Source organism: Desmodus rotundus, chromosome 9 (genome assembly GCF_022682495.2).
Source record: "Desmodus rotundus isolate HL8 chromosome 9, HLdesRot8A.1, whole genome shotgun sequence".
Classification (NCBI taxonomy): Eukaryota; Metazoa; Chordata; class Mammalia; order Chiroptera; family Phyllostomidae; genus Desmodus; species Desmodus rotundus.
Genome location: NC_071395.1, coordinates 25999764 through 26024383, shown reverse-complemented (window position 1 = coordinate 26024383; position 24620 = coordinate 25999764). Strand labels below are relative to the sequence as shown.

The window sequence follows — 24620 nt, the reverse complement described above, 5'->3', positions numbered from 1 at the left end:
ACAATTGCTGTAGCCATTAGTGAAATTAGGTCTGAATACTTATTCTTAAAAAAGAAGATATTGTTTGTTGTTTAGCTTTCCAAAATAATCATGAAGATGAGTCTTTTAGATTTGATTATAGTAACTAATTTACTACTTAATATTTCCAGGTTTTAAATATGTTAATTAAAATTCTATATAAAGAGCATGTAGAAAACTAGAGTGATAAGATTAATGGTTCCTTTATGTTTAAGGTTAATTTTGGTGAGTTTGTTTTGTTTTAGAACTCTAATTATATTTGAAATGACTAAAATGGTACACTTGAGAGTTTTGTAATCTGTATTTTCAGATTTAGACTACGTTTTTGCACATGCTAGTGGCATCTTCCTAACAAGTACGGTCTACTTTCTGGCTTACTGTGTAACCATGAAAAATAATCCCAGACTGTATCCTGAAGCAGTCTTGCCAGGTAAGAATACAGGAAATCTTCTTACTCTGTGACAGTATCATTCTTTATTTATTTAACTTAAATAATCATCTTCTGGAAACCAAGCCATCCTGTGTGTGTGTTTTCACTCCCTTCGTTGCTTTGGCCCAGTATACCAATAAATACGAAGAATTTAAAAACCATGAAACTAAATATAAATTGCTCATCATTATTATAAAACCTAAAACTTGAACAATGAACCTAAGATCATTTCCTATGCCAAAACATAGTGTATATTGACCATCACACTTTATTGTTTCTTTTTTACTGTCTAAGGATTTCTGTTAGAAGTCAGAGTCCTGTGACTTTTTTTTTTTTCCAAGTATCAACAAACAGAAATCTGCAGTCACCTGGGAAAGCATTTTTTCCAAAAATTAAAGAGAAATTGTTTTAGAGGTCAAAAAAGTATGTGTCAAATATACATGCTTTTGGATTTAATCTATTAACCATTGATGATAAAATATATATAACTTCTCATTTATGATTTTGCTGCAATTCAATTTGCAATCGAGGTATGTAAATAAAATTTTTGTAGAACAAAATAAAGCATATTTCAGAGACTCATTTTTGAGTGCCTGATTGATTTAAGCCAAAGTATGCCACTATACCATTATAGAAAGTGGTAGAATATTTGTTGGAGGCTTAGTTAAATTATCATGAAACCTTTAGCTGCTATTTTCATTCAAATTCTAGGAGCTTTTTTCCTTAGTTATAAGCATCATTCTGAATTTCACTTGTGTTTGTGTTCATGGTTTAGAGTAAATGGTGTTTGCAGAGCATGTTCAGGTCCAGTATCTTCACTAGGCCCCCCTCTGCTACTCAATCTTTAATTAATTATTACTTTGGATACTTTATTTAATGTCAATAAAGCGGAAGGATTGATAATTATACCCCCAGCAGCCAACAGCAATCAGTGGTTTCCACAATGATCAAAACTCCATGTTGGCCAGTAACATTGATAGGAATGCATTAACCTGTGTGCTTTCCTATTCCTGCTAAATCTAGCGTGCGACTTTTTCAGGAGGGGAGCGTGGTTTGTAAATGCGTGGTGTTTGTGCGTATTTCAGGATTTCTGTCGGGGCTGCTTTGGGCGATGGCTTCCTGCTGTTGGTTCATAGCTAATCACTCCCTCAGTGCTGTGGTCAGTTTCCCGATAATCACTGCTGTAAGTAGCTGAGTTGTTTTTCCAATTTTTTGCCTTTTAAATGTAAATCTAATTTTTCTGAAGCATTCTTAGTGATCACTGAAGACTGTGATAGAGTTTTATTTTCTAGGAGGACAATTAGGATAACAGATTCGTGTGAATAAACTGAAAGATGCCTTCTTATCTCATGTCCTTGGTTGCCAAGAGAACATTGCTAACTTCATTTTAGGTTTCTTCATCTTTGATATCCTTGCAGTGTTTGTTTGGTCATTTTACCTAGTGTCATTTTAGATGTATTGCAACTTGCTATTTATAACAATATTCATCTCTATATGATGGTTTATAAATATAAAAATGCTCTTGTTTATATTATCACCCTTGAATGACCTAACAACCTGTGAGACAGAAAGTACTTCCTACTCCTCTTCACATGGAACTTCAATATTTTTAAGGAGGGCTTTCAGAAAGTGCTAAAGCGAAGTATTGTCTCTGTATAATGCCATTTATTGTGGCATACATAATACAATATGCTTCATCAGGCTGTTTTTTTAGGTGCCAATTATGTAGCACATAGGTAACAGAAAAACAAAAAAAATTCTTTTGACATAGGCAGGGCAAGTATCAATAGGATTGTCCCCATTTTGAAGATGAGAAAATTGAGGCTATCGCTACCAGCCCTGTCGGAGTGAGAAAGCCAGTGGAAATCTCAAGGCAGGGTTTCCAGTGCACAGTGCTCCATTTTGCCATCAGTAAAGAATCCCGCTGAGAGTTTGTTCCAGGTTCATGATGGTAACAAGCTGACATAGACACCCAGGAATGAATTGTTTTAATGTTGGGCTCTTATGTCTACTATAGGTATGTACAATTGCTGACCAGTTGTTCACCTGTATCCCTTGCTTCTTAAATCATCATCATAAACAAAATTTGCCTGAAACATTTTATCAAACCATCTGTGCAAACCTAGAAAATGGGTTTTTAAAAACCATATTATCTAATCTAAAACATATTGCATTAAAGTTTGAAAAATAAATTTTAATATAAATTCTGGGTTTCAAACAGTATATTTTTGACAGTTTTATTGTGTTCATAAAATAGGTAGCTTTAAAGAACAACTAAATTCAAATAAATTAGTTTTTTTTAATATAAAGAACTCACATTTTGACATGTTTAATCTCCACTAGGGGAAAATGTTACTGAAATCAAGCATGTTAAAGGGATTTTTTTAGGTTTAAGTCCTCATCGCTGGAATGGCAAAGGACCCAAATTTTTCCCACAGAGGAGTTTGTTTCTCATCATTCCGGGGTTATTTAATGCTAGAAGTAACCACATAACACAGGGCAATATAATGGACAATGGGGTATAAAGCTTTCCAGTTAAATGCTTAAAAGTCTATTTGCATACAGAAGTATACAGTATGATATTCTCCTCAAGTAGGATACAAATGTTATATTCTTGAACAACACTGGGTTCTCCAAAAAGGGTTTGAAATGATTTTATATAAAATATTCAGATGCAATCAAGTCACACAAGGAAAATAGAAATATAAACACAGAACATCAAGACTATAGTAAAAATGAGAAAGAAAGCAAATAGCACAAAAAGTAAATAGTTACGTGATTAAAAATTGTTTTGCACATGTAAAAGGGGGTAATCCAATGGGGTAGCTAATTATTTTTGACTGACAATATATTATTTTCTCATAAAAGACAATTATTTTCTAGCATTAAATTTTAAACAGAATTTATATATGGGGCCTTTTATAAGGGACATTGAACAACAATAAATAAATATTTTTTACAAAAAAAATTTTACAGTAGACAGAGAGATAGTTTTCCAACCACTGTTTCTTATATCAAAATTTTGGGAAAGACTTACAGCAAAACATCGAAACCTCATTCAATGGAAATAAACTGCTGAGCTAAGAATGTGGGCAGAGGGGTCAATAGGAGGGGCCTTTGGAGACTTGCCTGTCAAAAGGATTATTCTCCAACCGCTGGATCTAAGCACAGTCATCCCACCCAGCAGGTACAGCTTCCTGGTGCTTGAGGATTATTACCTGGGAGGGACAGGTATTGCTGGGAGATGAGCAATAGGTCCTTACTGCCACTATGTTCTTTCTTGGCTTACTTTTCTGTTGCTCTATGTCAGGTTGTCTACCTTATCAACATGCAGAAAAGATTCAGTCTCTACCCTCAAAGATCTTACATTCTTTTTAATTTTATTTTCCTAGCAGAACAGATTTAATATTTTCTAATGGAAAATTTCAAATATACCCATCACCAGCTTTAATAATTATAAATATGGTCATTCTTATTTTTTCCAAAAAGCACATTTTTTTAATCCCAGTAGCTCTGTTTTTCCCAGGTACATATATTTCCACTGTTACTTATCTATTGGTGAGTAGATTATGAGTTCCTTGATATCGCATTTGTATTGTTTATTGGCAAATAACACTGACTTAAAAAGCAAAAAAAAAAAAAAGAAGAAGAAGAAACAAAGAAAAAAAAAAACCCACAGAGCATGAGGAAGGACTTGTTACCTCTGCTCCAAGTCTTCCCTGTAAGTCTAAAAGCTGAATCCACCCTTAAAGATGGCTCAGGGTCACCTTGTTTTCACAGACTGATTTACAAATGCAATTTGTATAAATTTACAAAAGGAAAATATACAATTCCAATTGTCAAAACAAGTGTATCTCTTACCTAGGATGCCCTTCCTCTTTGGCTCTCCTTTGCCTAAATCAAAGAGCCTGCACACACTTTCACTTATAATACCACTCAGCAAAGTACCACTTCCTATGACCACATTACTCATCGCAATAACCTTTAGGCGCTGTCTCAGCAAATATTTAGAAAATCATCAGCCAAAACGTCTCAAAGGTCAATGATACCCTTTTGGTATTATCTTCTACCAAGTACTCTGAAGGGAAATGAATTTCCTGATTGAAGAGGATAAAATTTTTAAGCAAATGGCACAACACATTAATATTATATCCCCTGGTCTGTTGTTTTCTCCCATCCTGTCCAAAGTCAGTATGGACCCAGATGCTTTTTGTCTGGTTTGGATTTTGAGGCTTAGGACCTTACATCATTGATAACAGACGGTTCCTTTGACCTATTTCTCCTGCTCTTTTGAAGGAGACTTTTCCAGATGCTGACAGATGGAGAGCACTGTATTTTTATTACTTTGCCTGCGTGGCAGGAGTGGAGTCCGACTTTGCTGACCCAGGCGTGTAGACAGTTGGAGAAGCGGGGGAGGGAAAAACATACTGGAGCTGTTTGTTTAAAGCTTCCAGGGTTTGTGCAGGCTTCAAAAGGAATCATAAAAATGCTAATGCAATACACCTTCTCTACAAAAACCGTGACTATTTCAAATTCCTATTTTTTTCCTTCTCAGCTAAAAAAATAACAGTAAAACTTCAATAGCTTAAGTTTTCAAATTGCGCCATCATCCTTTTTTCCCCATCTCCTTTCTTCTCATGTCCTTTATATTATTTTATTTCAGTCCTTATGTCCTGTTCATGACCCATTATTTATCTTTCCTTACATGGTTTTTCTCTATTCCCATAGTACTAGTTTGAACATTTATTAGAGTTTAAGGTCAGATATAGTTGATCACTGTGAAGTAGTATCATCTTTTTTTAATTTTAAAATACATGCTGCTTCCATATGCACATTATTTGTCAGCTACAAAAGAACATACTAAAATTTCTTCAATTATAAGATTATCTCATCCCAGAAAAAGTTATAAATTTCTTCAGGCACTTTTTCCTATTAATCCTATTTCCAGTATCATAAGTAACTAGTTCACTAGAAAAAACAAACTACTTATGAAAATATTTTATTGTAAATAGAACACATTAAAAAAGCATTCTATAGCACTAAATATAGCATCATCAGAATAATAAAGAGAACCATAAAAAATGTAAATAAAAGCCTCCATATTTTCCCTAATGTTACTTAGGTTCATTTAATGTTAAGTTAGGGTCGAGATTATTTCCCTGACAATATTGTTATATTGCTTTTACAATAGAAAGTTATGCGGTTAAAGTATCAGTGCAGCTCTCCAATTCAGAGTACAGCCACAGAAAAATAACTGATTTAATTAAAGTTCTTTTTTTTCAAGGGCCCAGGATTTGTAGCTGCAATGTGGGGTATCTTCATGTTTAAGGAGATACAGGTAAGTACAAGAAAGGGCAGAGTCGTAAAGCAGGTGTAGGCCCATGTACGAAGGGGGTTTGATACTGTCTGTGTTATTTTCTGAGAACTGCATGTAACCACTGGACCCAGTGCAGAAAACTCAGGAATAGAGGTGACAGGTCAGATGGTGAAAATGTTTTTTCATCCCTAACTAGTAAAGAAAATAATAAAAATATGATAATTATTATAAAACATGATTCTCTCCACCCCAGCCCCCAGGGGGAAAGCAACCCTAGCTGACCTTGTATTTCCATGAGAGATTTGGTTAAATAATCCAATAAATTATTATACAGGGAAATTTTATTTTGTATAAAACATGGTAGATCAACAAATAAAAGATTTTTTATTCCCAAAATTAAAATATCCTGGAGGCAAATGGAATTTGGGGAGAGATGTTTCTGTGGGTTCTTCTGCCTCCCAGTGGCCTCCATATCAAACCAGCATCTTTACAGGACAACCAGTTACTCACACCTCTCCCTTCTCCAGTGTCTTTGACACTCTCTCAAGGCATCACAGGCATAATATTTTCTGTCTTAAAATGCAGCTGTAATAGCAAATAATTCCTGGTTCTAAGAAGATCTGATGTTGCTAATCCCTGGGAACCATGAAGCGAACTATGTCCCTGGCTAATCCTTAAAATGATCATTCAATTTTAGATTTAAGAAATCATTTCATTCATTCTAAATGACATATTTTGACTTAGAAAGGCATAATTTGACAATATGAGTAGGATTCTCAGATGAAATAAACAGGTTTAGAAGATACTTGGACCATGATCTTAATATTTTTTAAATACACAAGACAACTTTAAAAATTTATAGACTCATAAGTTACTTTTATGCTTCTCATTCATATTAGTTAGGGTTGCTTTCCACAAAAATAATTCTATCCCCCTAACACACTCTAAATCTCTTTGCAAATATTTCATCTGCCTTAAAAGGATAATGATTTCTATTTAACAATTATTAGTCAGTATAACATTCTGAAGCCTTAGGAAATCACAAGTTAATGATCAGAGCTTAGTTGCAATTAAGGGGTAAAGAAGCACAAACTAAGAATAGATTTATTTTAAGCATTTAAAAATTATTTTGCTTACTACTACAGTAATAATGATACTGAATTAAAAATCCTTTTTTCTAGATGTAAGAACTCCCTTAAGAGAGGAAACCTCTAACCATTAAGATTAGTGTTAAATCCTCAGAGTCCTCTAAAAAGATACTAAAAGACATTCAAAAAGAGTTTTTTTAAAAGATATCTTGAAAAAGACAGACCAAACAGAGGAGGAACTTGTAAGAATGATAAGCCATGACCAAGTAGGGCTTAATTCAGGAATGCAAGGGTAGTTGATGATATGCAAATTAATTAATCTAATTTATTATAATATTAAACAGGGGGAAACTATGTGATAATATATATTCAAAAGGCATTCACTAAAAATAAAAACCAGTGTTTAAGTAAGAAAATAACCTCTTAGCAAAGCTATAAATAGGAGGAAGCTGCAGGTACAAGATTTCTATGAAAAACAATAACAAATACATAACTAAGGTGACAGCACTAGAGTTCTCTATCAATTATTCCTCAACAAAACTGATATAAAGGGTTCTCATTAGCTGGAAGTTAAAGACTTTTCCATCGTTGCCATTATTCAGTATTTCTGGAGATCCTATCCAGTGTGGTAAGATAAAATTAAGAATAAGAGGAAAAGATATAAAAAGGAAATGAGATCATTGTCATCTCAATGTTATGTTATATTCTTTAAAATTTTAAGAAAATCAGCTGAAAATCTTATGATCCAATAAGATCATTTACTAAGGTGCTTATATATAGCATAAATACAAAATCAATATCTTTCTAACATGCCACTAATTATCAGTTACAAAGTAGAAAATAGATACTATTAATACCTACGGTGATTATAAAAATATATGAAGTTTTTATATTTTTATAAAAATTATATAAAAATATAATATACTATACTAACAAGAAGTATGCTAGATTTATAAAACCTTTTATTTTATTACAAAAGTTTACAAAAGGACATAAAAGGAAATCAGAACAAATGGGAAGACGCACCATATGCCTGATGGGAAAACTCGCTATTGTTACTAAGCAGTTCTCTCCAGGTATAGTCATTGAGATTCCTATAAAATCCCAATGGAATTGCTTCTGGAATTTAGGAATGAGTGTTAAAGTGTGGTATGTAAAAACAGAGAGAGGGAGGGCCAAGCTGAAAGCAGAGAGTGAGTTTTGTTTACCTTCCTAAAGTCCAAAAACCTTACGCATCTCATCTGTCTACAAACAAAGCCAAAAGGGTGTCCAGTGACACTTACCATTCAGGGCGGGTGCCTAACTGCCTCTTGACAACTAAGCTAAAGGCAGTTATAAATACTTCCCGTGCCAATGAGTTTAAGAAAAACGTATCAGCTAAACACTGAGTCCAGGATCCTATCAGAATTTAAAAATGTATTTTTCTTAGGAACTACACAAAACCCTAGGTAAAACAAAAGCAAAACATTATGACTTCCAGTCCTTATCAGTTTTGTCTGGGAGCAATCCCTGAGGACACATAGTTGAAACCCTACGACCTACAGCAGTAAGGGCTGAATCAGAGACCCGAGCACTTTTGAGTGAAAGAATTTAATGATTTTACTTAGTTTTGATGCCACCAGTGCTCCACTTGGGTGCTTTGCACACCTGATATAGTCTTTCATATCTTTTGTGTCTGCTCCTCTTTCGGAAGTTTGTTTTAGAATTTAATGTTTAGCTATGTTAAGCCAGGTATTCACTATATTTTTAGCAATACTTTTTTTTAGCCAGTGTGTCTACAGTAACCCTAATGCATGCATGGGATTATTACCGCAACAATTTTGGGGTCAGTAGCTACCCCCAGATGAAGAATGGGTTGGTTTTTTATCTCAATAGCTGTTTCAGAGATCCAAGTTAAAACCTTTTTGCTTTGAGGAGAATGTAAGTGTGATCCTTCTAAGAGCTAACATTCATCTTTGACCATGGAAAACTATTACCCAAATAAAACAAATTTTTTTTCCCTAGGAGACTAGGCAATTTAGGCAGATTCTTAACCTTAAAGGGAAAAAATATATATTTTATTCCCTGAGAACACTATTCTTCTGTCTATATAGACAATTAAACAGAGAGCTTACCAAAATATTCACATAACTAGGCTGTAAAATGCTGAGAATTGAGGCCCCATACACTGTTTTTTCTTTTTTAAGTAATCACATCAATTGTCTCATTTACAGTACATTTAGCAATCACCTGAGTGTATTCATTCTTTGAACAGTATTTATTGAGTGCCTATTCTGCTTCAGTACTTGTATCTAGGTAAAGGTACTGCTTTACAACTGAGAAAAAGATGTCAGAGAACCTTAGTGCTTTAATGCAGGACTCGAGTGTGAGTGTGGGTTGGTCTGTACTCGGCAAGGCCTCCTGGTGCTGTCCTTCACTTGTACAACTTGTATTACAGTGACTTCGGACAGTGTCGATGCTCACGTTGAGTCCGACAGCACAACTGACTCCAACCCAATTTACAAAGACCTCTCTCTGGTCATCAAAAAGACAAATTAATCCACTCTAACCCAATTTTTTTATTAAGTTGGAAAAAGGAAATATGCACTGTATTGTGTATGGGCTACTTATTAACTGGCAGTAAGTTAGACTAAGAGATCTTAACCTTGATAAGAGCTAATAATAATATTATATAATTTGACTGTCAGGAGATCTCAATGTAATTTTAGATCATATATCTAAAATTAGAGAGGAGCTAATCCTCTCTTACATTGTGATGTTCAATGTCTAGTTCCCTATTGGGGACAAGACAACCTGGCAATCAGTCACTCAGAGAGAAACAGCCAGAAGAATGAGGGAGCTTGAGATGGTTCTGCATGAGAAAATGGTCAAAGGAGCTAAAATATTGACCAGGAAAAAGATGCTTCAGGGATATGAGACAGTTCTTTTTCCACGTTTAAGAGTTTTTCTTGTAGGACACACAAGAGATTAGAAATTGATCTGTCTGTACCCCTAGAGATAGAACTTGAAGGAAATAAAATATTTTTAGTTAATACAGGGAGATATTCTTTGTTTCTTTAAAGATGGACTGTCCCCACTGGAAAGCGGTTCTCAGTTTCCCATCTCTGTGCCAGGGTGCCCTACACAGCTGGGCAAGCCCGACCTTGTCTCTGTTTTCTTCCTCACCCTGCAGACTGAACCCTATTTATTTATCTGAATCGTTCATCTCTCCCCAGGAGGCCTGTGTCACCTTCTTATTGGTCTCCATCCGCACATCTGGTCCCCTCCAATCTCTTCACCACTGTCAAAAAGTGTGGCTTCTTCAAATGCAAATCCAGTCTTTTCACTTCTAGCTGTGTCTGTTCCTTTAAAGTCTTTCCATTGCTTGGAAACATAAAACCCCAAAGCAGAGCATACCCTATTAGATCCCTGCCTTCCAACCAAACTCACCTTGCTCTACCTACCTCTCATTGCTGTAGTCACACTGACCTTCTTTCCTCTCCTGGAAGTATCCTGCTTTCTCTCACAACAGAGATTTGCACGTGCTGCCCTCTTGCCCCACCCAGTTCATTGATGCTCATAATCAGAGCTCAACTTCCCACCCTCCAAACCACCTTGTTAAGATTCTTTTATAATACACTCGGAATTACTTGTTTACTAGCACCCCTCTCACTTGTAACATTCTTTTCTGTGATTATTTTATCAACTATCGACTCCCATACTATATGATTAGCTGAATAAGGGCACAGTGTGTCCTCACTTGTGTATATTTTAACCCCAACACACATTGATGCACAGTAGGAGCCCACCTGTGTTTACTGAATGGGTGAATTGGTAGAGCTCTTGTAGGTTTTCAAAGGAATCTGGATGACTACTTAGAGAAATAGCATGTGTGTGTGTGTGTATGTGTATATATATTAGAGAAATAGCATGTATATATATAAAATATATATATACATATATATGTATATATATATTACATATATATAATAGAGAAATATATATATAAAAGATGATTAGTAAGGTCCCTGGTAATCTCGAGAGTATGTCCTTTTTGCATGTTTGATTTAGAAGTTTTTAATTACAGTTATTCTTTTTTTATTATTCAGGGTCAGCAAAACTACCTATTAATGGTATTTGCATTTTGCATCATCTTGACGGGAGCATTATGCACTGCTTTTTCTAAAATCTAAGAATCACATGAGCAGCAGGTGGCAGCAGTGGTTAAGGCAACGCCTCTACTGGACACCAGTCACATTATTCTGAGAGCAGAGCTCATTTTCATACAGCCAATGGATCTCATCTCATCTTGGAGTGCGTAAATTATAGTTCCCACAAACGTGAGAATGAAGGAAAACTGATTTTCAGTCAAGTACAGGGTGACTAAAATGTCTCCATTCTTACAGCATTGCATCTAAGGGTGCTTCTTTCACCGCGATGTGTCTTTATAGTGTTGCACGGTCTAGAAAACAGTGCAGAGTTCATACAGAAAGAATTCTGCGTGTGTCCAAATCTCCAGGATATTATACTCTTTAACAAAGGGCAGCAGAACAGAGGCAGAGAGAGGTGGGGGTGGCAGGGGTGAGGGAAGAAGAGTTAGCTCACAATGGAATTAGATTCCAAAGATACCTGCATCCTTTGCTAGAAAAAGTAAATGTCAGCATTGGTAGCTGAATGTTAAAAAGGCCATTTCATTATTTTTAGCCCAAACTTATTTTTACTTCAAATTAATATCGCCCCACTCTACATCACCCATCTTACTTAGCTCAAAATGCTCTTTATTATCTCCAGATAAAAATTCATCTTCACAGAATGAAAATTTCTCACCGCCGAGAGTATAATAACTATACATAATGTGCAAGTACATATACACACATACACTATGTATGTACTATTCCGAATATGGGAGAAATTCTGACGTTACTGAAAATGAGGTTGTAGCTTATCAGAGAGAGCTCAAAGAGACCAAACACTCTTTTGGAGATATGTGTATGTACTTCCTGGAAAAAAATTTTTCTAAAATCTTTCTTTTAACCTGAGGTTTTCTTCCTGCTTTCACTGGTGGTTTCTACTAAGCAATGGAAAATGACGGACATGCTGCTTTTATTTCTTTAAGAAAACTGACTTGGAACCGCTAGTACAATGTTCATCACAATGGTTCCCAAACTTCCAAAATAATATGACCCCTGGTGCAGTGTGGGTTTCACCCCACCCCCCCACCCCCGACAGTGCATCACTTCACTGTGCAGGAGAGACAGCACAGCATTCTGCTGAAGTGCATGCACTGTGGAGGTAACCTGTGGGGTTTACATCCCCCCTCCGCTTCATTGTACTTAGCTGGCTTCGGCCAAGTTTCTGAGTCTGGGTATCAGATTCCTCGGGGAAGTCTGTCTGAACAGGCAATTGCCAAACCTCTGCTTTTTGCTTACCTTAGGAAGTTAATGTCTGTCTCTTTTGAAGTGTTGAGGTTTTATTTTCCCTTGTCTAATATGATTAAATTCTTGTGTTTATTTTAACTTTCTGTGGCTTGGCTTTCTGCCTCTGTGCACAGAGATGGTGATACCTTGCAGAGGGAAGTAGTAGCCCAATGAGGCTCTCGTCCTCATTATGGGAATTTTCTCCTATCAGAACACACATCTCTAGTTCCTAATGAGTTTTAAGAAATTAATACAGCATTTCCCTTGAGATATCAAATGTCCTCTTATTTCTATATCCATTTAATTTTATGAAGAATTTTTAAGAGAAAAAATGAAATACTTACAACCAATCTTTTACATGGAATTTTGGGGGACAAAATAATAATAGCTGTGGATCATACTCTCTCTTTTGGCTCAGACGACCTAACTTGCACATGTTGAAACATCTCCAAGAGGTCAGTGGCCAGGGCTGTTGTTACTTCAGACCCTGCAGAATAATTACTCCTTCTCCAGTAATAAAATCTCTAACACAGTTCATCTTGAGAAGGACCCATGAAAACAAACAAACATTCCAATTTCTAAATGGAGATTTTTCCAAGACCTAATGAAATAAATCGCTGGGAATGAGCTGGAGAGAAAGACGAGACAGTGGGCTGTAAATCAGAACCTAATTTCCTAAAGCATTCCGCGTGGTTTTCCGAAGTACTGACACCTCATAGGTCTTCCTGAGGTGCCACCTGCATTTTTTCATTTCTCTTAACCAACAAGGTACTTATAAACACTGTTTCTAACTCATTCATACCTTACATAATTAAAAAGTTTATAAATCTGTCTTTCACATGTTCCATAAATGTTGATTTATAAAACTCACCTCAAATAATTTTTTCCAACAGAAAAGGCTATATTGCCTCTCTTCCAAACTTATTTGAGAATTATATTGGCTTTATATGCATGTGACAATTAAATTTATTGTGAGCTCCTTGAGAGCAGGTGTTTTATTCATCTTGATATCTCAAGAAGCTAGCACAGCACATGGCATGTAATTTTTTTTAAAAAAACAGACTTTTGTTTCATATACTTTGAAGAATATCTGAAAGTTACAGTCCAAAATTAATCAGCCATTGATTCTTTAAAAACTGGTCCTTAGGAATTCACTGAATCACACATAAAATATTAAATGGTTTCTTTCCACTTGGTTATAATATATAATTAGCCTGTATTGTTAGATTTAATTTCCTAAAATTTAACTAAAAAATTTTGCTTTTGATTTCATAAGTGATATTGGATTATAATATCAGGGTAGTACTGGCTCCAAAAAGTTTCCTAAAACTTGATATTATTCTTCCTTAAATGTTTGGTAGAATTCAAAACTGAAGCTATGTAAGCCTCAATTTTTTTTTTTTTTTAAACAAAGTGATTCAGGTTATCTGTTTCTTTTTGAATGAACTATCTTTTTTTTTAAGATTTTATTTTTTTATTTTTAGAGAGAGGAGAAGGGAAGGAGAAAGAGGAAGAGAAACATCAATGTGTGGTTGCCTCTCACGTGCCCCCCACTGGGGACCCACCCACAACCCAGGCATGTGCCCAACTGGGAATCGAACCAGCAACCCTTTGGTTCACAGGCCTACACTCAGTCCACTGAGCCACACCAGCCAGGGCTGAATGAGCTTTCTTAATTTATGTCATTCAGGGAATCTGCTAAGGTTGTGTACATTGTAGAAATTTTTGGCTTAACCTTGTTTATAATATTTCTTTATTCTCTCTTTCATACCTGCAGAATTTGTAGTGATGGCCACTTTCTCACTTCTGACATAGGTGATTTGTTCTTCTCTTTCTTTGTCTGAACATTGTAGCTAAAAGTCTATCAGTTTTGTTGATCTATTCTACAAACTAGCTCTAGGTTTCCTTGTTTCCTCCACTGTGTTTTTCTTTTATTTATTGATTTGTGCTCTTCTACATTATTTATTCTGTTTCATTTAGTTCCTTAACATGCTCTTATTTTCCACCCCCTTCCCCTTCTTCTGGAACTCTGTTATACATATATTAGACTGCTTTAATTTTTCCTACATCTTGTAGATTCTCTGTTCATTTATTCAGTTCTGGTCTCTGTTTCATTTTCAGTGGTGTCTATGTTTTGTCTGCAAGTTCACTTTCCTTCTTCAGTGCCAAATCTACTATTAATACCATTCTGTACACTTTTTATATTAGACATGTTCATCACTGAAAGTTTTGTTTGGGTCACTTTTATGTCTTCCATGTCTCTTCTTAATATGTGCATGCTTTCTTCTACATTCTTGAACATATGGAGTGTACTTATGATTACTGTGTTAATGTCATTGTCTATTCTATGTCATATCTGGGTGAGTTTCTATACATTGATTTTTCTCACTATAAGTTGATTTCCTTGTTTCTTTGTATACCGAATTATTTTTGTTTGGATACCAAATATAGTGAATTTTATGCTGTTGAATGCCCAATTTTCTTCTGTGTGTATTTCTGAGTGTTGTTCTAGGAGCCAGTAGAGTTACTTGCTACTTGCAAAGTGTTTGAGGCTTTCGAGGCTTGCTCTTAAGCTTTGTTAGGTAGAATCATCGCAATCTTTAGTCTAGTACAAATTCATGCCGTGAATTCAAGCCATCTAATATATGTATAATTAGTACCTTCTGAGTACTACTCAGGTGCCTTTATAAAATGAGGTGTTTGTTGTTGTTCAATTGACCTAGAGGAATATGAAATCCTCCAAACCCCAGGTCGTGTGGGGGATTATTTTCCCCCACCTGCTCCTTTCCTTTCCCAAGGTTCTTTGCCCAGTCTCCGTATTTTTCTCCCACACGTGTGCTGATAACGAGTCCACTAAACATTTCAGAAACCCGTTGTATCTGCCTCTCTTCCTCCACTTTGGTATTTTGTACTGTGCATTCTACCTGCCTGAACTTCCCTAAATTTACTTCATCTGTCTGTTCAGCTAAGGAAAACTGCTGGGTTCTGGTTCTGTTTATGTTCTCCCTTCCTGCACTGCAGGCCTGCAAACTGTATCCGGGCAATAAAACGGAAAATTGTCCTGCTCCACTCACTTCTTTTCACTCCACCAGAGATCACAGTGCTGGCCTGCCTGCACACCAGTGTTTCATATATTCTACCCATGTTTACTTTCTCTAATGTGGCAGAACTGACTGTTTCAAAAGCACAAGTCCTCTGATTAGCATTGTTACATTTTAATTCTAACGTTTGTCACATTTTCATGAACAGAAACCTCAAAAAATAATTGGGTTTTATAATCAACTGAATATAGCCCCTAAGAAATATGTTCAAGTCCTCATTTCCAGTTCCTGTGGATGTGTCTTTATTTGGGTCCTTATGGATAGAATTAAATTAACGATCTCAAGATGCGACCATCCTGGGTGAAAGATGATCTCTAAATCCTATGACCGCTTTCCTTACAAGAGAAAGGAGAGGGACAGTTGACACGCTCAGAGACGCAGAGAAGAGGGCCACAGGAAAACAGAGGCAGAGACCTGAGCACTGTAACTACAAGTCAAGGCCAAGGATTGCTGTAAGCCACTGTGACCTAGGAGCCAGGCTCGGAAAGGGACTCTCCCTCAGACCCTCCAGAAAGAACCAACGCTGCTCATTTCAGGCTCTTTGCTGCGTCACTGTGAGAAAATAACTTTCTGTTGTAAGCCATCAAATTTGTGTAACTTACTGTGACATCCCTAGGAAACAAATACAGGCATTTCTAATTCCCTGTGCATTTGAGACACGGAGCAGAGTAAGATCCATGCATGCCCCCCACGACCATTAGCGTTGGCAGTGCTGCTGCTAAGATAAAGATGTGGTGAAAGCACGGAGCAACACAAGTAGAAAGTGCATGTTGTGAAGGTTTTAGAAAGTAGCTTTCTTGCCGGAACAGAATTGAGCGTTTCATCCTTAGAGAACATGGGGTGAGGCTTACTTCTCTTCCTCTCTGAATAAACTACAGTGTGTCCTCTGATTTTTGTTTTAAGGAGGAAAAGAACTGAACACCTGGAATGTTCTGTAAAGCATTCCAGGAAGGCATCTCTATGTAGGAAAAGGTCTGACAAATTAGGTAAGAAAATTCATAGCATTTTTGAACTGTCTTGTTATTGACAGTAAGATTCTTCTAGCAAACAGAGGACATCAGAGTGAATTCAGCTGCTTTCTAGCTGCTGAAGTCCTCACTGGGGAACTGATGTCATTTTTTCCCATAATAAAGACAAACTGTCTCTCTGGAAAAGGATTATACTTCTCTCTTTTTAAAGATCCTGAGAAAAGTGAAAAATAAAATAAAACACAGAATTTTAGTATGTGTGCTGTGACTTCCTTGTCATTTATTTATATCGATGTTGGAGTGACCTTTATATTTATATATTTATAGAGAGATTTATTATAGATCATTGACTCACGTGACTGTGGAGGCTAAGAAGTCCCAAGGTCTGCAGCTGGCCGGCTGGAGACCTGGGAGAGCGCCATGGGGTAGTTGTAGCCTGAGTCCAAAAGCCTGAGGAGCAGAAAGGTTGATGGTAGGAATTCCAGTCTGAGTTCGAAGGCCCAAGAACCAGGAGAGCCGATGCTCCAAGTTTTAGTCCAAGTCCAGGTCCTGCGAGGGCCGGAAAAGACCCTTGTCCAACTCACAGACAGGCAGAGAGAGAGTGAATTCTCTCCTACTCAGCCTTTTCCTTCCCTTCAGGCCTTCAGGGGATTAGGTGGGGCCCACCCACATTGGGGAAGGCTACTGTTTTACTCAGTCTACCTATTCAAATGTTAATCTCCTCCAGGAACACCCTCACAGACACACCCAAAATAATGTGTAACCGGGTATCTGCATGCAAGGTGGCCCAGGCAATTTGACACGTAAACTTAGCCATCCCACACACAGTAAGTCATTTATTTTATGATATTTCGTTCTTCAACCATAGAAAGATTTTGAGTTTAAACTCTTGGTTACACGATTTGGTAATACAGTGACCCTTAAACAATGCAGGGGTTTGAGGTCATACACAGTCAAAAATCTAACTCCCCAAAACCTAACTACACAGTTACTTGTCATTCTGTATTTGTGGGGGATTGATTGACTCTAGGACCCCCTGTGGATACCAAACTCTGTGAATGCTCAGGTCTCCATATGAAATGATGGGGTGTCCAACCTTTTGGCATCTCTGGGACACACTGAAAGAAGAGGAGTTGTCTTCGACCACGCATTAAACACATGAACACTAACGAAAACTGATGAGCAAAAAAAAAAAAACGTAAGTAAATTTACGATTTTGTGTTGGGCCTCATTCACGGCCATCCTGGGCTGCGGGTTGCACACCCCTGGGTGGAGGCACACAGTCAGCCCTGTGCATTCATGTAGTCCCAACCTCAGATCAAAACCAGTGCAGGCACTGACTGAAAAAGCAGAGGTGTGTAAGTGGGCCCCTGTCATTCAAGGGTCAACTGTGCTATTTTTGGAGATTGTTTTATGTGTCTGAGGCTATAATAAAAATGTTTATTATAAATAGAAAAAGGAATTGGGGAAGTTTTCAACTTTGTTCATAAAAAGGCATGATCACTTAACCCCATTCCTGGATCACTTTGTAACAGCTCCACGGAATATACCTAAAAGGAATGAACGCATACACCCATAGAAAGCCTTGTACAAAATTGTCCATAGTAGCTGAAAACCAGAAATAATCCCATGTTCATGAACAGGGGAAAAGATAAGCAAATTGTGGTATATTCATAAAATGCAATGAACTACTACTCATTAACAGTCACACAAAGTAAGACATTTGGTTGCCTTACCCCCTTAATTCTCTTGTATAAATACATTTTTAAATTTGACCACCAGAGGTCAGTATAGGTTTAATTGTAATTGTCTTCATGTTAAAAAAATGTAATTAAAAAAAATTGCGGGTTCCTCTTCTTTTCCCCTTTGCATTTTCCTCTGAAATGACTATCCTTTGTCAGTTATGGATTTTTAAAGTCTGAAATAGGAAAGAAAATCACTATTTATCTTATACCTCATAGGTACCAGTGAATGCTCAGTGTGATGTCTGTTTTTCAGTTACTGGGTTTTCATTACCTTTTTACTTTATTGTTTGGACCTTATCATTTAATTTTCTAAAAGTTGAACACATTACAAAATAAATCTATTTTTTGAGTCATTTAAACAGTTGCCTTAGAACATGCGGGACACAGAAGAAGTCTGACAGCCAGCACTACCAACATTAGTGAATGTCACTGAATAAGTACTAAGCTAGAAGCCCCATGTTTCTCTAGCCCAGTGACAGAGACTCCATTACTAAATCATTAGGCTGAGTGGCCTCAGGTTGCTCGAAGACACTCTAATAATTCTTCGACTTCATTCGACAGTTTAGGTCACAGAGACCTAGAACTATTTGCCCTGTTACTTTTGAAGACCTTTTTTGCAACCAAGAGGCTAAAATGTTTCCCAATAGGCTGTTAAGTAATCATTTGCAGCACTCTGAATATGGATTCACATGGGTTTCCCCATGACTCGTAGACCGGCCCGAGGAGAGTGGGTCCGCAGTTTAGTTCCGAAGGTAAATGTCTGGCATAAAGTGAGGCAGCAGATGAGCCTGAAGCAGCCCTGAAATGCCTGGTGGAAATTACCAGATTCCATGGAGCTAGGAAAGTTGGGCATGTCCAAAACGCTCCAATTGTCAGCTAAGATACTGTCCAAAATCTTCCTCCTTTCTCTTTATGGACACAACAAAAGCCCTCTAGAATTCTGTTCCTTCAAGTGTACCATCTCGTGATGCTTCCTATGGAGGACCTCAGATCTGAAACTCAGAATCACATATACAGGTTGTCTTCATCATAAGGCCGTCAACTTTAATATGGGAATGTGATATATTTCTTAAATGTGTGGTAAGGAGATGTATATAAAACTAAATCTCACAAAATGTTCCAGTAAATATTTGTGCATTTTATTATGGGGCAGGATTGAAGGCACCTTGGTGTTGGACACTTTTTGCAGAGGGGATTTGTCCAGGCTCCCTCTACACTGTACCTTTTTACATAAACATGGACCTCTTTTCCTTGGTTGTTGCAAAAATTCTAAATGCCTGATCACTGCTTCACTTCAATGCTTTGTGGGATGGATTTCTCCCCCTAAAAAGGTGTTTCAAGATCATAAATCAAAACAAAAAAATACAACTTTCCTTGGCGTTTGTGTGATTTTACTGATTCTGCAGCCCCAGCTGAATGACTGGCTTACTATTCACTCAGGTGAACTCAGAAAATTCTCTGTGCAATCCAGCAAGGCCAAAAGGGTCCATTCTTATGCAGTTTACTTGTTCAAAAGGCAGAGGAGCAAATTACATTAAATAGTACCGTGGCTCATTCATTCTCTTGTTCTTCCAATCCTAATTTCTTTCTGTCTTACACACACATGCACACACAGGCTTAGAGATTTCTGGTATTTGTTACTAAAAGAAAATGGTGCCATGAATATCTTTACACATACATTTTGTGAACTTATATGTATATGTTTACCAGGCCTATCCATAGTAGAATTATTGTATCACGAGATACACATTTTAAATTTTGAAAGATACTGCCATAATGCTCTGGAAAATGTTGTAACTAAATTGTAACCCTGCTGTCAAATTTTCCATACAGTTGCCAAAATGATTTTTATCAGTGTCTTAATTATTTCCCCATGTTATGCGATTAAAATAACGTCTAAGCATCTAAGTGCATCTAAATTTGCATTAATTTTTGGGCAGAATTGATAGATTATTTCTATGTATATTGACTCCTCATATTGACTTTCTTGTGACCTTCTTGATCACTCTTCACAATTATTCTAGAAAGTTTTGGGACTTAAAATTATAAACTGTAGGATTCCTTTGTATACTAAAGGAATTAAGCCCTTTGCCTGTGGTATAATTATTGCTAAATATTTTTCCTAGTTTACTCTTTATTTTGTTTCTGTTGATGGCTACCATACATTTAATTCTTACAACAGGTATTAAACACTCCATTTTAACAGATAGATTTTGGTCACATTCTCAAGATAATTATTTTTTAATCTGTATGATTTTTTCTAGCACTTTTGTTTTTATGTTTTATATTTGAATTTTTACTCCATATGCACTCAATTTTAGAGTAAGGGATGAAGATTTAGCTAGGTTAGTTTTCCAAACACCTCATAAATTATTTCAGCAGCAGTTGTTGAATAATTCTGCTTTTCTTCGGTGTTCTGACATGTTGTTAATATATGCCAAAGTTCAACGGGTCCTCAACTCCGTCTCAGAATCATGGAATTATATTGTTGTGGTAGGACCATAGAGCTGTAATTACTATGTCTTATCTATCTCAAAATTGTTTAGCTTGTTCACCATTGTTAGTCTTCTAGTTTAGGTTATTCCGATTCTTACGTTTGCATTTCAGGATGAATTCAGAATGAGTCTATCGAGGTCCAAGCAAATAAACAAACCGCAGCAACAGCACATCTGTTGGTATTTGCATTGGCCAGCACCTGAATTTGTACATTTAATCCCGGGACAAATGGCATCTTTCAAATACCGACTCTTCCTACTGTAACTTTGCAGGTGGTTTCAGTAGTATGGCCATGTTGCTGTGTGGTTTTCTATCTTGTTACTGTTGTTATTTTGCAGCACCAGCTTTCGGTTCTATTTGTCAACTCTATTATCCATCTAACTTTCACATTTACTTCAATCGCTGTAATCCTCTTTATTTTGAATATGATTAAGTGCTTAATTAAATATTTTATTCTATGTCTTTTAGTGGTAGAAGTGACTAGGTCTATTAATTTTTCTGTGAACATGGTTTTAGATCAGTCACATAAGTTTTGATGTCTAGAATTTTTATTTTCATTATCTAGATATTTGTCAGTCTCAGTTTAAATATCATATTTTACACAAGGATAATTTAAGATACATTTTAAAATTTCCAGATGGTTACATTTTTTAAATCTTATTTTTATAATTTCTATTTTCATATAACTAATGTCATCTACATTCTTTTTATTCATTAAAATTTATTGAAGCGGTTTTTGTGCATTATGATAAGAAGCTTGAAAATGAGATGTCATAACTCTTCTTGGGTCTTTAAATACAGCATAATGTCCTCTGGGGACATCCACCAAGATTTTAGAATATCACGAAGGTTCTACAGGCTACACACAGCACCACACTGTAGTCCATGAGAAGTCAAGGAAGGTTTTCAAACCCAAGGGAGAGATGGGCAGAATTGCCTGCTAGAGCAAGACCCTGGCCAAGGGGAGCAGAAGGAGGGGGGGATTTATTTGAGGGATCCTGCAAGAGGGCAGGAAAAAAGGACAACTGTCAAGAGTAGATTGGGTGGGAATGGTGAATGAAGAGGGGCGCTAAGCTAAATGCAGGCATGGCCAGTGAATGACGGGGACATTAACAAATGGGAGGAAATTAAGAGTGGAAGGTGGTAAATTCATTTTGTCCATACTGACTCAGGCTGCCATAACTAAGAAGTGCAGTCAGATAAACACTTCTAAAGTTAGAGGAGGCCTGAAGCTTATGAGACCACAAAAGGAGAGTATATAAAAAGTGAAACCGAAGAATAACAGCATGAATTGTGGGAAATATCAAGATTTAGAGGGCGGGGGAGGGCGGGGGAAGGTGTGCAAATGTGATAGAGAAGGAATAGAGGCATCAAGGAAAACCAGGGAAGTTTGGGACCATGGAGTTTATATGGAAGAAAGAACGGGAAGTAGGAATGTGCCCAATGCAGACTCATGCATTACAGTTGGCTGCCGCTGTGAAGTAAGAAGATGAGACTAACAGAGCAAGAAGCAGTTTTGGAGATAATCTAGTCTAGTCTGAACCTCTCATCCCGCAGTTAGGAAACTGCAGTTCAAAGGGATTCGGTGTCCAGCTTCATAATTAACTATTGTTAGTACAGCTGGAGTCAGAGCCCAACTTCCTAATGGCAAGACCAGGACTCACAAAACTGTCACTGAAGGCTAATCGGTAAACCTACCTGGGGCCAGTACCACAGTCACCGTAAATTTATACCTTTCACAGCTTCGACAGGTGCTATGAAAATAAACTATTTTAATTTAAAAAGATTGAATGTCACAAATTTCATAAAACTGAAACATTTAAGGCCTTCCCTTTGGTATGGTGTTTGTGGCCTGTTTTTAAGGGAAGGATAGTTACGTTTTTATTCTAGAGTAGAATTTAAAGAAATATATTGCAGGTTGAGGATTCCATGTGAAATAATCCTTCAGGGGACTGGAAGAGATTAGCCAAAGAGCATGCATGCACAGCCCATGGGCACAGACAGCAGTGTGGTGAAGGCAACGGGAGCGGGGGGGGGGGGGGGGGGGGGGGGAGGCGGGGGGCTGGGGGGGCGAGGCAGGGGCTGGCTGAAGGACCGCAAAGGGGAGGAAATGGGGGATATCTGTAATAGTATCAACAATAAAAAAATAAAATAAAAAAGAAAGTCAATTCTTGTTCCACAGATCCTGAAGATTTATGAAACACAATCCACAAAAACAAGCAACCTGGTATTTACAGGAACCAGCAGCTCGAGGAAGGTAGTGTACAGTATATTTTGCTTCCAGGTTCTTCTGGTGCAGTGGAAGCAGCAAAGAAGAGGGCTGTATTCTGTTACCTTGGCCGTGGCAGTGCTGGGGGTGGTGTGGTTTTTCAGGGAAAAAAGGACTCTTATGGTGTTCAATGCAGTATTTACTTGGAGTAATTGTAACAGCAAACATAAATATTTTGGTGAAATTTTTTATATTCTATCATATAACCCAGATGGCTTTATTACTATATTTTAAGATAACTTTTAAATGATAAAGCACTTTATAAATCTATTTTTATAAAAATAGTGAGTTTGTAGCCATTGTACAAACTCACTATTTCCATTCTCCTTGGGGTTTTTTTTTTTAGGTTTATTTTTAAAATAGCTTTAATTTAATCAAGGAGGAGAAAGATGTCAAAACACTGTACCAAGTTAGACAGGAATTTAATTAGGTTTCACAAATATATTAAAGATACCTAATTTATTTCCATATGTTAAAATTCTTACAGTCTAAGAGAATGTCCAGCTTTTAGAGGAATCTGTGTGCACAGCACACTCTGCAACCTTATCCATACACAAAAAAGGCAATGGCTTTAAAAAGTGATTAAAATACAAAGATGAAGCCAGATACCACAAATATTTTTTTTTATTTTCACATTACTGCATTCCTGGCATAAAATGAAATAAAGCCCCAAACATAAACGGTCAACCACATTGACCTAGAGATGAGTGTTGCTCCTGAACATTCCTCTGCATTAGAGAGAAAGCACAAGTGTTGTCTCCTTACTCTGGGAAGGGCACTGTATCAGCTATTACGGGAAACAACTACACCTTGTGCCTACACGAGAAGCAACAGTGTGTCTCAGCAGCTAAGTGGTAATCTGAGCCAAGCAGTGTCTCCCTGCTGCCCTAATACTTAACTGTGTACCAGGTCAAATCACTTTTTTGCTTGCTCATTTCATTACCTTAAAAAAAAAGTAGTGCATTACTGCACCAAGTGTCCCAAATATACTCCTGAGAATTTCCTGAGAAAGGGACAAGTTCTCCTGGAATTGGTCCGCTAACAGAATTCTCCTAACAGTATTATGAAAGGTAGTTTCCTTATGGATCATTAAGAAAATGCCTTGGAAGGATTAGGGGTTTATGTGTTTGAAACTTGGGGGAAATTTTTCTTTCCAAAGATGACACTTCACTGATACTTATAAAAAGACAGGACAAGATAGATTTGGCTAAACTAGGGTGAGATCTTAAGTTTAAGAATTGAGCAATTTGTTTTTCTTGAGATATAAAGTCAAATATCTAAGCTAAAGGCTATTCAGTTACATTTGTGTAATTCAATGAATTAGAATAAACAATAGCAATGAGTTACCACTGTGATTTCCTAAAATGGTAAAAGTATAATAATTTTTGAGAAAAATTTTAATTTCTTTGAAAAAAGTTTAGGTAGTGGATATGTCAGTCAAATAAAGAGGCTCTGGTAAAGTACAGCATAGAAAACATAATCAATAACATTATAATAATTATGTAGGGTGCCAGGTAGATACTGGAAATATCAGAGGGAACACTTTGTAAAGTATATGATTTCTAACCACTATGCTGCACACCTGAAACTAATACAAAATAATGCTGAATGTAAACTGTAACTAAAAATATTTTTAAAAATTAGAAAAAATTCTGGGCATCTTTGCATGGGAATATGGAACATTCTCTTACATTCAAATTGCCTTGTATTTGCTGGGTCACATAGATGCTAAATTTATTCTGGTTTTAAACTCAGGCATGTAAACTATTTCAGAGTAAGTGAAGAGGAGGGG

General features: G+C 36.7%; 1 protein-coding gene across 1 annotated transcript in view; it reads left to right on the top strand.

The window, feature by feature from the left end:
• Positions 1 to 16554, top strand: part of TMEM144 (transmembrane protein 144) — a 35450-nt gene extending 18896 nt beyond the window's left edge. The window contains exons 9-12 of the mRNA XM_024568633.3: positions 329 to 448; positions 1534 to 1631; positions 5733 to 5786; positions 10942 to 16554. Coding sequence (XP_024424401.2) covers positions 329 to 448; positions 1534 to 1631; positions 5733 to 5786; positions 10942 to 11025 — 356 coding nt within the window. The 3' untranslated portion in view covers positions 11026 to 16554. The remainder of the gene's footprint in view (positions 1 to 328; positions 449 to 1533; positions 1632 to 5732; positions 5787 to 10941) is intronic.
• Positions 16555 to 24620: the final 8066 nt, after the last annotated feature.